The 15750-nt window shown below is 41.7% G+C and overlaps 1 protein-coding gene across 1 annotated transcript in view; it reads left to right on the plus strand.

Moving 5' to 3' along the window:
* The window catches only part of LAPTM4B (lysosomal protein transmembrane 4 beta), a 63251-nt gene that overhangs the window by 25337 nt on the left and 22164 nt on the right, over nt 1-15750 (plus strand). Inside the window, exons 5-6 of the mRNA XM_033065462.2 lie at nt 8194-8292; nt 14899-14994. Of these exons, the coding sequence (XP_032921353.1) occupies nt 8194-8292; nt 14899-14994 (195 nt within the window). The remainder of the gene's footprint in view (nt 1-8193; nt 8293-14898; nt 14995-15750) is intronic.

The following is a 15750-nucleotide window of genomic DNA, read 5'->3' on the forward strand; positions in this document are numbered from 1 at the left end:
TGTATTTCTAGCCAGTGGTATCCTTCTCATACAGTCCTTGAGAAGTTCTTTCAGTCCTTGCCAGTCTGAATTCAATATCCTTGCAAGCCAGCATTACTAAGTTACTACAATAGTTACTACAATATTTGTGAAAAGCTTGGAAGTTTTGCAATGATGTGAAAGGTCTCAGCAATGCTGATTTAGAGTGACACTCATATTGCAAGACATAGATGATAAATAATTGCTTTTGCAATCAGAGTTATTGTGTTCATAACCAGTGGCTTATTTTTGGTACTATTTCAAAGGGTATGGTGTTGCTCCATTTAATTTATTCAGTAGCTATAACACATTTAATTAGGCAAGAGTTTGTTTGAGTGTAGATTTGGTTTTGCTAGAAAATATTTTGGGTTCCGTCATAGGGACATTTAGACATTAGACATCCCTTCTCATTTTGGCCAAACATCTATGGCCACTATTGCATAAGTATACAAGATATGATCGCAAACCCCTGGAGCAAAGACAAGAGCCCACCAGCCTCTGTCTTATCACAGGACCACGTCCCATGTCCAGCAGGGCTCATGTGGAGTCACAGAGCTCTGGAGAAGCCAGTGCTGCAAATGTCTCTGAAAATCTGCCTTGAGAACCTGAATACAGATTAGCTTGGCTGTGAACTTTGTTGTGTGGGTGGAAAGCTGGCCAGTATAAATAACAGGTAATGAAAAACAGCAGGCAGATAAGTAGCCGCAGAAATCTGCAGGGAGAGGCAATGTGTCATGCCAGTGAGAGCTGGGATATATCAGGAGCCTGTTATATTTCATCTTACTTAACACCCACCTGCATTCACAGCTGATGGTGCCCTAGAAGAGAAGCAGAGGAATAAATCAAAAGGTTCTCAGAGATACGAGTGGAAAAGAACAAATTGCAGCCATGGTTTGGGACTGCTAAAGCTGGCACTGCCACTGCTGGAGCCCTCCTGCCTGTCCTTTGCCTACAGATCCTTGCTGCTGCATCAGTGCCTGCACAAGCATCTCTGTGGCTGCAGAACTCCCCCCACCTCCCAGAGCATGAGTTATAACCAGATTTTATTCAGTTTTGGTCACTATGCAAGAACATGATGGGACAAAAACAGGCTGGGAAATGTGCACTTAAAAGCCTCTGCTCTTCTGCTGAAAATCTGGTGCTGCATATGGAGCTGACTCACTAGAAGAGCAAAGACCAGCTGTTCCTCTTGTGTTTAGGTGTGCTAAAACATTCCTTTATTTCCTTGCAGATAAAAAAATAACAGGTCCTTCTGTAGCAGAAATAGAAGGAGCAGGCCTTGGAAGGAATTGGGTATGATGCAGCAGAACACTCTGTGATCTGTACTGCTGCTCTGGAGTATTGAATCTTTGGTTGCAAGCATCTTTGTCTTGCTGTTGTAAATCATATTCTGGACTTGTAATTAAATGCTACAGGACTTCAGGAGTGTTAAACTGTCAGTGCTCAAAAGGGCAATGGTGATTTCCAGGATAATTATAGACTGATTAGCCTGACATTGCTACCAAGCAGAATAATAAAAGAAGGTCTGGGGCTGGGAGGACTGTCCATTGATAATGGATTAAACCAGAGAGAAATTATTAATCACTGTCAGCACAGTTTCATGAAAAATCAGTCCTGCAGGCAAACTAATTTTCCTTTACTGACAAGATTACTGACTTCATCAATAAAGATGAGCAGGAGCATAATGAACTTTCATGAGATGTTTGACTTCACAGCATGATGCTCAGAGCAACAATAAAGCACTAGATCAATACAGGATGTATCACATGGATTAGGAGAGGTTAGCTGGCAGACTGCTAAGGGCTGTGGCCGACCATCTGCCAGTGGGTTTCTATTTTGAGTAGAGGAAGGTCTTCAGGAATCAGCAGCAGATTTCATGACTTCCATTAATAATGTTGGACCCCAAGAGGCACTTCACAAAAGCTGATGTCAGCCATAGGAAAGCTTCTCCAGGCTCATTGTCTAGAGGGATTGAGTCCTTTGCTGGGAGGTTGTGAGCAGGAGTATAATCTGCCTGTTCTGTGTCATCCTCTGGAAGACCCTACCCTGCACTGCTCAGAGTGAGCACATCTCTGCATTTCCCGGTGGCAGAACTTGTTTCCCAGCAAATTCACTTCGAATAAAACCCATGGCTCACACTGAGCTAGACTGCTTGAGAGCTTGAATTCAGCCGCTAATGTGTACTACAGAGATAAATGCAAGGAATTTAAAAGCCTGAGCAATACAGATGAGCATACATTTTGACAGCTATCCCTGGGATGCAGTGACCCTGTAAGCAGCCTAGGGATTTAAGTGCCTGAACTAAAGTCCCTAGGTTGTTTTGCTGTTTGCAAAAATTGCTCTTGGGATTTGTGAACAGAAAAAAGAGCAATTAATTGTAAGGGAGAGGAGACTTCCCTTTTCTGTTGGTAGTGTGATTTTCTCCATCCGTTTATGGAGTCTGGTTGTAAAAAAAAATGCTTAAAAGTCAGAGAACATGCAGAAAAGTTCCTAAAAATAACAATATAAAAGCTGGATATATTGCAGTATGATGAGAGACAATCAGCTTTTCCTGCTTTGTTTACTGAGAAAAAATACCAAGAGGTAGTGCCATTAGTGGTTTCATATGCAAAATAATGAGGTATTAAAAAGCTATTTAAATTAGACGTAAGGTATAATGCTAATGAGCAGCTGGAAGTTAGTCCAGTTAAGTGCATTTAGGAACAAGGATTAGTTTGTATTTTATCATTTGTGTTGGAGATTAGTGATGGGGAAACCCACACAACTCAAGAGTTGTGATGAATTTTGAAGAGTTAATGTCACCTGTTCAAAAAAGTTTTGAAGCTGTTCTGCATCTGCTTTGAAGCTGATCATGCCTCCTGTGTCTTAGCTGTGGTCCCAAGCACGAATGGCTCAACTGGAACCCCTTGTCCCTTTACCTGGAAGGGTTACATCTGTTGGCATGAGGTTGTTACATTTGGTTTAGAGTAAATATGCTGTCTAAGTGGGCAGAAGCAAAGGGGAGATGTGAAGGGCACATCCACCATTATCAGATAGTCACACATGGGGCAAGATGAAAATCAGTGCAAGCAGTTAGACCATAAATGCAGTGCCATTCAGGTGTGATCCCTCCTGATGGTTTGCATATAAGCCCTAGGGCTGTCTTGCCCTCACCCCCTTTGCAGTGGTCTGCCAGGGTAGGCAGGAAACAGGGATTGTGTTTCTTCCTGGCATTCTTACAGTTTGTGTTCCTCTAAAACTGCTTTGCATTTGGGAAATTATATTTTAAGGGGCACAGCTACATAAGGTAAATGAAAAATCCCAACTGTTATTCAAATCCATTATTAAATATCTGGAAGAAACTGTGCCTTTGGTAAAGAATACATTTAGTAGTCTCAGAAGAACTTTTTGTTTGCTCTAAGGTGAGGAAAACCCTGTTTCTCTAACCATTTCTACTCCTCGATTATCTGGTATCATTATGTAGTTACTTTGGTGTGCATCTGCCAGATTTCAGTCTGTCGGTGATGAGTTATAGCTACTGTGAAACTCTCCATGTACTTTTAGCAAGATGATGAGCACATATCAATAAGCTGGTCAGGGCCATACCTGAACATGTTGCAACTGTGTTCAGAGGGTGTTTGGTAACATCACTCTATACCAGCTTCATCTTTCCTAGGAGCTGTGTCTTTGGGAACTTCTTGTTGTCTTTTATACCCAGCTGAGCTTAGGTGTGCTACTTAATTGCCATAGATTGCAAGAGCATCTTAGTGTGAAGGGTCATGTAAAACAAGTAAATGTTACAAGTTTTGCATTTAGTAAGTTTATGGTGATCATGTGATCAAAGTTTCTAAGAGTTACGCTGGATATCGTGGTCATTATCATTGTCATTTAAAAAGCAAAAACTTTTGCATACAGCAAATCCAACATGTGTAAAATAAAAATCATTTTAGTTCTTGGTCTAAGCAGAGGTCTAAAGCAGTTTGACCCAAAGTTCATTTCTTTTCTTTAACCCCACTAAATCATTGATATATAGGCATTTTAAAGCCTTCAAATTGAACACTTCATCTGTCATCTGGTAAGAGCATATGAAAGGGATTGAAGCAGAGGTGCAGAACAGGCTGGTCTGCAACTGAGTTATGCAAACTTTTTTCTAATCAAGGACTTTGACAGTTCATCTAAACAAAATTTCAAAGTATATTAAGTAGCTTTACTGTGGGACTGCCTGCAATGCTGCTGCTTAACAATTCAGGTGATATCAGCCATGCTTTTAAATCCATGGAGAAATACCTAGAAAACATAAAAGAGATTAATTAACCTAAAGAATTTTTTCCTATAAACTAAAGCTTAAAAGCATCCTTTCTGACATTTTTAATGCCATTTTATAATTTCAAAGAAGTACTACTAACTTCATAGCAGAGCTTTACAAATTTTACGGATACATAGCTGCTTTTTTTCCATTTTGTAAGATTTTGATACTTGGAGGATTGTAACTTGGAATGACAGTCCTGACTGTATTTTAAAGTGGGTTTTTGTGGTCCAAGGTGAAGGAAGACATGAAAGGTTATGCAAGCAGGCTGAGGGAATGAGAAATGTCTTTAGCCTTTGTCATTTTATTCTTCTTGTGTGTTTGTACAATATCTATGCAGTACAAATGTACTTTCCTTGGAAGTTTCAGAGTCCTTTTAAGTGTCTAATAGGGCTTTGATATGAGTAAGCAGTAATCTTTTTTAATTAGAAGTGTATTAGGTATATTATTATGCACTCAGCCCTCTCCATATCTGTGACAAGGTTATAAATGACACTTTAATTATGACTTCTACATGCCAGTGCAACACCATTACAACTACCTTTTGTTTGCATGGAAAATTTTGTCATGTTCTGCTGCAAAATCACTCCTGTATTTCCAGTGTTAGGCTTGATTTTTCCCACAGAGATGTATTTCAGTCTCATCTTCATCAAACCTAGCACAACATTTGACACTGATCTTTTTCCAGAATTTGCAGCACTGAGCCTGGTGCCTGGAACCTTCCCAGCAGTAGGATTTCACCTACTGGTCTTCCCACAGGAGAGCAAACCCCCAAGACAAAAGCAGAATTTCTTGTCCCGCCTCGTGTGTCCACATCAGTATTTAAGTTCATCATCACAGTCAGTGAAGACCAGTGCTTTGATTCATCTGAATCACTCTTGGTACCTGTTTCCTGTGGGAATTAATGAGATTCTGGAAACAGTTGCAGCCGTAGGATGAGACCCAAGGGCTGTCTAATGGCACCAGTTCCATGGTGGTCCCTGTATTGAGTGAAACTGGAACCAGTTTAGATGCTTCCTACCATCTTTCCTGCTTCTTTGCCAAAGGAGCAGGTTTGATAAATTGGTTTTCCTACAGCACTGAAGGGATTTGTAGTTGTGACTTAAGACTGTTCATAGGCTGGGCCCAGCCCAGTTTGCAAAAAGAGACAAAGGGGTTTCTTCCATGCTGACCCAATTCTCCTGGGCTGTCCATCAGAGAGCTGAGAGCTTTGTCTACCACAAAGGAAACCTGGAAACTCGAGAAGGGACTGACTTCAGTTCTCACACCCTGCACCAAGATCTCCCAGCACCTGTGTGGGGGGGTGACCATGGCATGGGTGCAGCACCACCCACTGCCTCGCTGGGGCTGCTTGCACCTCTCATCTCTTCAGGACAGAGACTCAGGAAGCTGAGCCTGAAGGGGAAAAACCATAGTATTTGTTCCTCGTGTGCTCTCCTGGCTTTGCTGAAATATTTGCTGAAACAATGGTGCTGATATAAGGGAAGGCCAGGCACTGCTGAGCAGCACATCCTGCGCCAGACTTGACCAGAGTTCATGGCTCCAGGAGATGTTCCTGCTTTTCAAGGAAGTGGAAACTTTCTTGGTCATTTGCCTACTCTCCTCTTGCACTCATGCAAATCCCTTTTGAGCTGATGTCTAGAAACAGCCCATTAGATTAGGGCCAAAAACACAGCATGCAGTCTTCCAGTCTTTGACCAGTGACTGGTTCCCAAAAACCAGGTTCTTCTTTGGAGAACCAAAGTCTTAACAGGATTTTTTTATTACATTCAAGAACTGTTTTGATGATTTTTTAAATGGTAGATCAGTACTGAAAAAAACATTTGAGTACATATTTACTGTAACTGACTGACTGGACTTTCTAACTTCCTAACTTATGGTGTCCTTCCTGCAAGCAGGAGGGTAGGTGGGGCATTAATATTTAAATTTATGCATACAAAGTTTTTGTTTAATTTTTCAATGCATCATTTCTTGGCATATACTCTTGCTTTCTTGGTCTCTGGGTGACTGCATCCATTATGTTTAGAATAACATGTGGGAAAACAAAAGCAGTAACTAATTGACTTATAGCAAGCTAGTTCCTTACAAAAGCTGTACCTTGACAAAGAAGATAACACAATAAAAACTTAAGCTGTGGAATTCAGTACAGGAACAGAAACATTGCTGTCAAGAAGTGGAAAATGTACTTATGTAACATTTATCTGCAAATGGTTACAGCTGCTGTTGATGTTAACCACTCTGAACAGTTCATGGAAGCGCTAAATAAAGAGCTATTCTCAGTAGCAGCTGTCCAAAAAAAAAAAGATAATTTCCTGATACACTGGGCTGAGTGCTGGAATAAGGGTTATTAAGGGGTTACTCTGGATTTACACCATCGTTGCCAAGAATACAGTTATAGCTTGGTCTAGTTAATTGTCCTGACAAGGATGCAGAGCTGGCCTGGTTAAGTAATTAGACCTGTAAGGGAAAAGGGAGTTGTGTGGAAGGAACTATTGCATTCAGATATAATGAGCTACTGTTGCAGTGGAGCTATCTTTTGTGGAGAAGAGCTCTGTCTATGAACAATGGCTTATTCTAACTAAAACAGGAACTTGTGTCTTGAAATATTTCAGAACTATTTAGAACATTCATTTTAAGGGGCGTGGAGTTTTTAAGCAATAAAAAATACAGTAAAACATTTTTAGGGTCTGTAAATCACTAGAGCCTGTGGTAAGCCGGAAGATTTATTTTGTCACCTCTATTTCATTTATATGGTAACAGAAGGGCCTGGGGCATATTTCCACATTTCAACTTGAAATCATGAGGTAGGACCTGTAGGACCCATGACTCCATGTGTCACAGACAGCAGCACTAACAAGTGCTCCTAGAGAAGTAATCCAAATTTAATGGAGTAAAATAGGCTCAATGGAGTAAATAGACTCAATGTACAGTAATTTCACGATTACAAGCCGCACTGATTATAAACCGCACTTCCAGGGTGTCAGCAACGTTTCGTTTTACCTCCATAAATAAGCCGCATCGGATTGTAAGCCGCACTTTCGTTCGCAGCGAGGATCCGTGTGCAACTTTCACAAAGTTGCCAAATAGTAACAGAATCACGGGATCACGGGGTTTACTGGCTCCGCCCTGCTTGGGGCGGCTGCCAGGGAGCGGCCCTGGCCCCACTTGCAACTGCTGCCGGGAGGAGGGAGAGGGGCATCCCTGGCTGCTGCTGCCGGGAAGAAGGAGAGGGGTGTGCCTGGCCGGAGCCGCAGCCACGCCCCCCAGGGCCAGGCAGCGCTGCTGCTGAGCCACCACCGCCCCACCGCCACCTGGGGCCAGGCAGGCTCCGGCTCGGCTGGGGGCTGCTGCTGGCTCGGACTTCCTGGTCGGGAAATTTCCAAAATTTGTTCATATATTGGCCGCTCCTGAATGTAAGCTGCACTTCCAGTTTGGGAGCAAAATTTTAGTCAAAATGGTGCGGCTTATAATCATGAAATTACTTTTTGAAATGTCAGGAAATATTAGGTGAAGGGATTATGCTGTCCAGTTTTTCCTGCTTTGACATTCTAGAAAGAGCTGCCACTGTTCTTTGGCAACCAGTGCCACTGTAATGATTACTCAGTAAGTGATTTGCTTGCCATTTCCCATGGTGGAAGATTTCCTGCTGCAAAGCTCTCTGAGTTCTGCTAGTTTGTCAGATACAAACCCAATGTGCACCGAGGAAGAGAGAGCCCATACTACATCCAAATCAAAAAGCAAAAGCCATACTTGCTGAAATTGGTAGTTGGTGGGGGGAGCTCCTGATTTACTAGATCATAGAAAGCTTTGTAATGTGTTAATTAGTTGAATGGCTCTTAAATTACTTGTGAGATTGACTCCCAGTGTTTTGCTTATTTTTGCTTATGCAGCCCAACAATTTTCCCTACAAGGAAGAGATTATGTCTGTGAACCCTACGTGTCTGGTTGTGATTATCCTGCTTTTCATAAGTATCATTTTGGCTTTTAAGGTAAGTGCACTATTGTGTATAAAGTCCACTTCTCGTCATGAGTGGAACGTCCCTTGCTTGGAGGTCTGTCTTTAGAAGAGTTCTGGGTAACTACGTCCCCAGCAGCCTGATAGCTATACAAAACAGGGTTAAAGACATCATGAAAAAATTGTGAAAAACCTCACAGACGAACATATAGTCCACAATGGGGAAGTGTGATGCTTGTAGGAGGAACTCATGACTTATGAATCCTTTGAAGCAGTGGATCATCTAATGGACAAGAGAGAGCCTGTTGATACAGATATCTTGTTTTTTCTGAATGTGTTTGGCAGTGTCTTGTGAAAAACTTTAAAAACCAGCCTTAAATGTGTAGGGAGAAGAGAAAAAGTAATCTCTCTGACTGTAGCCAGGGAATACAGAATAAGGATAAATTATCAGTCTTTCCAACACTGTGACCCATGCAGTTCGTTGCATTCATATGAGATCTGGGAAGGGGAAGGACATCCAACAACATTTTTTTGCAATGTCTTTCAAAATAGGGAAAATAATTAGCCAAGAAATCTTTGCAGGAGAATCTCATGGAATAGACTAACTGAACAAGGAAATGGTAGAGAAACTCAGTGGTGAAAAATTCCAAGTTGTGTGCACTGAGGAAGCACACTGTTGTTTCACAAACACTGCCGTGGACTCTGAAGTAAGCATGGCCACCTATAAAAGGGGTCTTGTAGCTCTTACAGATTGATCTGTGAAAATAGTAGCTTAGCTCATTTCTGGTCAACTGAGTAAATCAAATGCTCAGAATATTAAGAAAGGAGTAGAAAAACCAAAAATATAAATTGTATAATTTCTTAGCCAGTTTTGATGCCTACCACCTCTGGAACTACAGCTTCCCTTCTGGTGCCATGTCTCAAAAAGAATTTTGTAGAGCAGGTAAATAAATCCAAGCAATCTCTCCTGGGTGGAGCATCATAAAGAACTGTCAGAGCAGGCAACAGAAGGACACAGGGAATGGGAATTTGTTTGCTATTATGCAAACCTAGTGGGTGAGAGGGCTGGAGGTGGCAGGTACCAGGCAAAGGGGAGATGTAGCATCACCCAGAGCAGCCAGAAAGAGCTTAAGTGAAACCATCACATCCAGGTTGACTGTCGTGTGTTGCAGCCTCCTACTGCTGTGGGTCAGAAGTTCAAAAGGAGCTCAGAGTAAGATCAGACAAATTAGTGTTGGGAAAACAACCACGTGTGGCTCCAACTAGTACCCTGAGCATTGGACCTCTTGCAAAATATGCTTTTTGTGTTTGCCCTTTTCTTGCACCCTTCTGCAAGATTCTCACAGCAGAGCACTGCTGTTTTTTATTTCTTGTATGGGACTTTATTTCAGATTAGTCTTGCTCCCTGCAAAGCAATTTTGCATTAGATTAGAGAAGTCCCAGAAAGTCACAGTGTCAACAAAGATTTTGCTTCCTGAGAATACATTTGACAACATACACAGGGAATGTTACTGTGGCAAAAGAGGTAGATTAGGTTATTGAAGCTACTTCAAAACTAGGGAAAAAACCCAACAGGGTACATGAAAATGTTGTTGGAAGCTGTGCTCACTTCTGTGATTTTGCAATGGAGTTTAGCCTTCTGGTCTTACATGTTCACAACCATACAGCTGATTTTATTTGCACTTGTAAGAAATATGCGTAAATTTAATAAATCCATAGATTTTTCAGGTTCCACCAGGAATGTGTTCTAAAAATTTTCTCCAGTGCAACCAACAGCATGTTTTTACCCCACATGGGTCTGGTGTTTCATTGACTAAGTATGTCAAGAAAGCTTCAAGCTTATTAAAGTAAAAAAAGGCAACTAAAATTGGAATGGCAAAAATGCTTACTACAGAGACAAGAAACCTAAGAAATTAATAGTGCCAAAGACTTATTTTGTTTTTAAGTGGTAAAACATGTTTTTTCCTAGAGTAAATGTGGCTCATATATTGCTCATTCTAGCAAACATATTATTATATAAATGTGTCACAAAAAATGTGACTCATACAGAAACACAGGCTAAATTCCAGTTAGTATTTTCATTTGAATTTCTTATGTTTCCAGAAGAGCTGCAATGCAGATTTACAGAATCTTCTCCATCAAATTAAAGCTGAACACATGCAGATGCCTCACATTTTATCTCTGATAGACTTAACAGATGGTACCACATTTATATATTGAAACTGGAAAGGTACTATGTATAAAAAATATGCTTCCTCCTTCTGGAGTTCAAATAGAAATAGGAAGAGAAACCTAAACATTGTGATGTAGGAAAAGCTACAGTAGGAAAAGCTGCATTTAGCTGATGGGAAATACAAGGTAGAATCACCTAATTCCTCAGAAATATTTGATATTACGACACTTTTGTTTCGGATGAAGCTACATGAATAGGAGAACACTACTGAGCAGAAAGCAAGAATATGCAGTATTAGATGCTGGGTTTGTGTTTTGCAGTCATGAGTTTGTAAAAAAGGAAAGGAAATGAGAGGGTGGCAAGAAAGCAAGCCAGCTAACCACACACAAGCACTTGTCTTTTTAGTCCTTATAATTTACTTGCATCTGAAACACCTAATGGAAATTTCAAGTGGTTTCACACAGAAAACTTTTCAGAGTAGACCACAATACTTTATTCCATTCGCTGTCTTTTTCTGAAAACTGAACTGGAGTTGTATACCATGAAACATAGGTGTTTCTTGTCTGGCCGAGGAAGAACATCCATCAGCACAAATGTATTTATATTCATATACACAGGACTTCAGATTGCATATGGCCAATAGTGACTTTTGAATTGTGCCCTCTGCAGCTGATTTGGAGAAGGAGACACCTTGGTTTCCTCCAGCCAGCCCCAGCTTCTGAGACAGAACTGGGGCTTCAACTTCCCCATCATGGGGAAGCTCCTCAGGCCCAAATGAGCTTGGATGAGCAAAACACAAACATTTTGAACCTTTTCCCCAGGCTGCCCCAAGCACTCTGCAGCTTCAGAGTATGGCCTCTACCTTGGCCTTTCTCTTTCTGAAAAGTAGGTAGCAAAAGGTAGCTGCCAGAGGGGCAGCCAGAAGGTGTTCCAGTTCAGTGAGACAGGCTAGTTGTCAGCAAACTGAATATTAGCACTGCTCCTCCATAATGTGCCTATAAGCTGCATGTACAGGGTATTGAGCATAGAGATGAGACCACTCTGCACATCCTGGTGTCCTCAGCAGATGGGGAAGAATAAGAATGAAGTTCTGTGATCACCCTGAGAGATTTGGTAGCTCAGCCCAAGGGCATTCTTCCTGGCAGGGAGAGCCCCGACCTGCAACACATCACCTGGCATCTGCTACCTTCCTGCAGAGCTGATGGAGCAGCAGCTGGGACCATGAACACAGCCCCAACAGCCAAGCTCTGATCCCCACTCCCAGGAATGGCCAATACATTAGCCAGGAGGTTGCACCCATTCCACAAAAGTCTTGGACAAGTCCCAGTACTGACAATGACAGGATACTTATGGGAGAAGCATCTTCTAAAACAGAGGTCAATTGCTTTAAATTGCATACCCTGTGTGTGTGACTGTGAGCTAAAAGCTATGCCCTGGCCCCTGTAAGGTGTCATTTAAAAACCATGGTTTGGTTTAATATTATTAATTCTTTCCATTTACATAATTTCTTTCAGTTCTAAGCAATTGTTCTCATGCAGCCTTTTTATACTCACAAGATACACAATCTAGTGTGCTGAGATGGTGGATTTAATTGTGGATTTTATCAGCACAGCAACCCATTGTTTCTCTTTCAGTAGCAGCAACATGGGAAATACACGTGGTTAACTGCTCTGCCATTAGCATTGCTTTGAAATCTTCATTTAAATTTCAGTTTGTGCAGAAATCTTTATCTCATTTTCACCAGTTACTGAAGCCCATCCCAGCTCAGTAAGAGAAAATTCAAAGCAGCTGGGGAGTCAAATGGGATTCAGTGCAGGCAGCTACTAACCTGACGAGGCTCTGTTGGGTCTGTGGTGTTCACCCTGCACTTGCTGCTAGCAAGGGGTTACCCAGAGGGCGACTGTGACCCAGATCAGCACAGACTTTCTCTTGCTGTTACACGAAGCAGCACAATACAGCAACCTTTAATTTCTACAAAGGTGCTGGTGAGTCTTCTGGTCAGGCATTTGATGAGCACAGGTCTGCAGTTCATTGCTGTTGTTATACAACTTAACAGATGCATCTGCAACTGCAACAGCAAGAGGCAGGGTGACAAAGTTTTGTGGGTTTCAGATCCTTAGGGTCTCAAGTAATTTCCCACCATCAAAAGGGGAAGACTGAAAGTTGGTTAGTAGTAGGCACAATGCCTGTTTCTACATTCAGCCTTCTTACACACCTGTCCTTTCTCATGGTGGTTGCTTGGGGCTGCCTCCCCAAAAAGGTGTCTGTCACCAGTCTGTGCTGAGGGAGTTCAGACCTTTTGTCTAGGGCCAATTTCAAATGTGAACGTTAGTCTTCTGAGATAAAAATCAATATATTTATATACTGTGTGCTCAGCGACACATTTTAAAGCTGTATTTGAAACCTCAGCCAGGTCTTTCAGGAAAGAAAATTGGTAACTGAATCAGGAGCCCCATTTAACAGAAAATAGAAAACAGAAAATAATTATTAGGAATAAGCTTAAATAAAGTTACACGTTGAGGAAAACGAGTTTCTGTGACTCATGATTTGCAGGCCAGCAGCACGTGTCCAAAGCACTTGGAGCACACGCTCTGAGCTGCTCCACTCTCCTCCCTATGTTGGTCAGTGTCTCGGGGCCAATTCCTTGGTGTGTGCTGCCTGATGACCTCCTTAATTCAAGGAACAGACCTCACCCACTGAGAAAAAGCCCATGGATGCAGGAGCAGGGCTAATTAGAGCTGGGGTTCAGAGCTGGGAAAGCTGTAGAGGTTCATTGTGGAGTTGTGTGTTTTATTCACTACATGGAGTGGGAGCATTAAAAAAATCTCCCACTAGCTTCTCCCAGATAGGATTGTGTTATTTGAAACAGGACTTCCCTCACTTTGGATTTTGACAGAAGGAGTATAGAAATAGTTTTGCAAATAGGTAGGCTTAATGTAAAGGGTTTCTTATAAAGACAGGCTGTGTTCCCACAGAAGTGTACTATATTAAGTCTCTGTTCTGCATTGGTTCTTATGCACTTCCCAGGCTATAGTATCTGAGCACTGAAAGCTACTGAACTACTAATTACCACTTAAAATTAACAATGACATTTACTTCTGGAAATTATGCACTTCTCCATGTATGTGCCTTTATTTGTTTCGGTAGCCTGGGGTAGGTTTGTACAGCCCACAGCTTGGTCTGTAGAGCCTGTCTAATCTTCCCTTGGGACTTAGCTCACTCCAGAAGACTTTTGCTCTCTCATTTGATGGCCAAAAGCATTGCCAAAGTCTGCAACAGCTGCAAATCAATCCAGGGTCTGTAAGGTGCTGTGAGAAAAAGAAGCAGCAAATTTACCAGATTTTAGCCAGCTCAGCCCTGGTGGAAAAAAAAAAACTTCCTGATGTGCAAGCAAGCCATCAGTGAGTCACATGGCACCCTGAAAAACACAGATCATGTGTGTCAGCTCTGGAGGCAGAGGAAGCACAGGGCAGCTCAAAGGAATAAGAGGCTTTTGGAAGGCCATAAGTGCAAGTGAGTCACAAAACTATGACTCACTCTGTGAGACACGCATGCAAATTCAGTGCTGGCAGTTTAACCTGCATGTGTTAGGTTTGTGAAAGAATTGCTGTGCAGACCTACTAAGTAAAAATAGAAGTTGGGCATTATCAAAACACAAAGTTCTCCTCATCACCATCATGTGTGATTACATGGGTGTCAAAAGGGAAAACCCTGACGTCCAACAATGAAAGCTCCAGCAAGAACTGGTTTAGTCCTGCCAGCTGTGTTACTGACATCCTGCACATCTGACTTCTGCTCCTCCACATCTTCCTGCCTCTTATCTTCCTTCCAGTCACTTTGCTCATCTCTGCTGCCCAAACTGGAATCTCTCCTCCTCATAAAGCAGGTGGTGGCTGTGAGCATTTTAGCCAACCAGTTAAAAAAGTGGAGACAACTAGTAGTTTGATGGGAAGCAGCACTACCCAAGCTCCAAGAATGAAAGCAGTGAAGTTTATGATCTTGCAGTAGGTTTATTGCTGCTATTATAGGGGCTTTTGTTTGGAAAAACACCAGGAAAAAACTCCAGTTATTTTAACAATGTTTAAAATGTCAGAAATAATTTCAGATGTCAATTAAAGCTTTTAATTTGGCAATTTTCTCTAGTCAGGAGAGAGTAGGAAGATCCCAGACAATTTCAGTTACTTGGAATACATTGATTAATAAGCTCCCTTTATATATTGAAAGCCACAATAAAGTCTCCCCAGAACCTTCTCAGTTTTAAAGAACTCCAGTTCTATCAGTATGAGGAATGATGCAGGTTTGCTCTCAGAGCCCCCAGACATCCTCACACTCACTGCAACCAGGGAGGTGACTGTCCCATGCTTCTATCATGCAGATGTTCATATTTATAAAGAATGGAAATGCTCTGTCAGAAAAACATCCATGGTTTATTTTCTGTACAGAATAATAAATCCCTTTTCTTTGCAGGGTTACTTGATAAGCTGTGTGTGGAACTGTTACCGATACATCAATGGCAGAAACAATTCGGATGTGTTGGTGTACATTACCACCAACGACACTGCGGTAAGGATGCTAGATGGCAAACATTTGTGCAATGTTATGCATTTAAAGGCTTTATTTTATGTTTCTAACTCTTTAGTTAACTGCCTTAATTCCTTTGACAGTCATCATCTGTTGGTGATGTTTGGACTTGAAACTCAAGGGACTGGGGTGCAATGGTTGCAAATCACATCTGTTGCTGAAAGGCTGGGTTTATTTTATGCATATTATCTGTTAAAGAATCTGTGTTAATCATAAACTGCAGTTTATCTTGTGGCCCCAGAAATGACCCCCAGTTCTGAACTCTCCAGCTATGTGATGATCTGGACAGAGAAGGGACTGATTAGGACTCAAGGAAGAAGCCATGGTCTACACATGCTGTGAAATTTTGATTTATCTATAGAAATTGTGATTTAGGGCACTTAACATCTGGTGTAGTGCTTTACAAACTCACAGAGAGGAGCTAAAAGGCAACAAAAGTTCAGTGATTTGTTTCCCAGTCCATGATGGAATTTGTACAATAAGGAGACCAAACGAAACAAAGATCTACATGAAAGAAAGTAATAAACAGATTTTAACCTCAAAGAATGAAAGGCATAGGTTCACTTTATAGTAGTTCAGTGCTTACATGCACATGGGCAGGACATGATTGCTAAGCAATGTCTTGCTTTTTGCAGAAGGCACTGAAGGAATACGGGAAGAAAGGGTCTCTGGAAAAGAGCCAGTTGCATCTGCAGTGGTATTGCCATGGAGCTGCTCAGTTCCACCCAAGCTACACTG

Source organism: Catharus ustulatus, chromosome 1 (genome assembly GCF_009819885.2).
Source record: "Catharus ustulatus isolate bCatUst1 chromosome 1, bCatUst1.pri.v2, whole genome shotgun sequence".
In the NCBI taxonomy this organism is placed as follows: domain Eukaryota; kingdom Metazoa; phylum Chordata; class Aves; order Passeriformes; family Turdidae; genus Catharus; species Catharus ustulatus.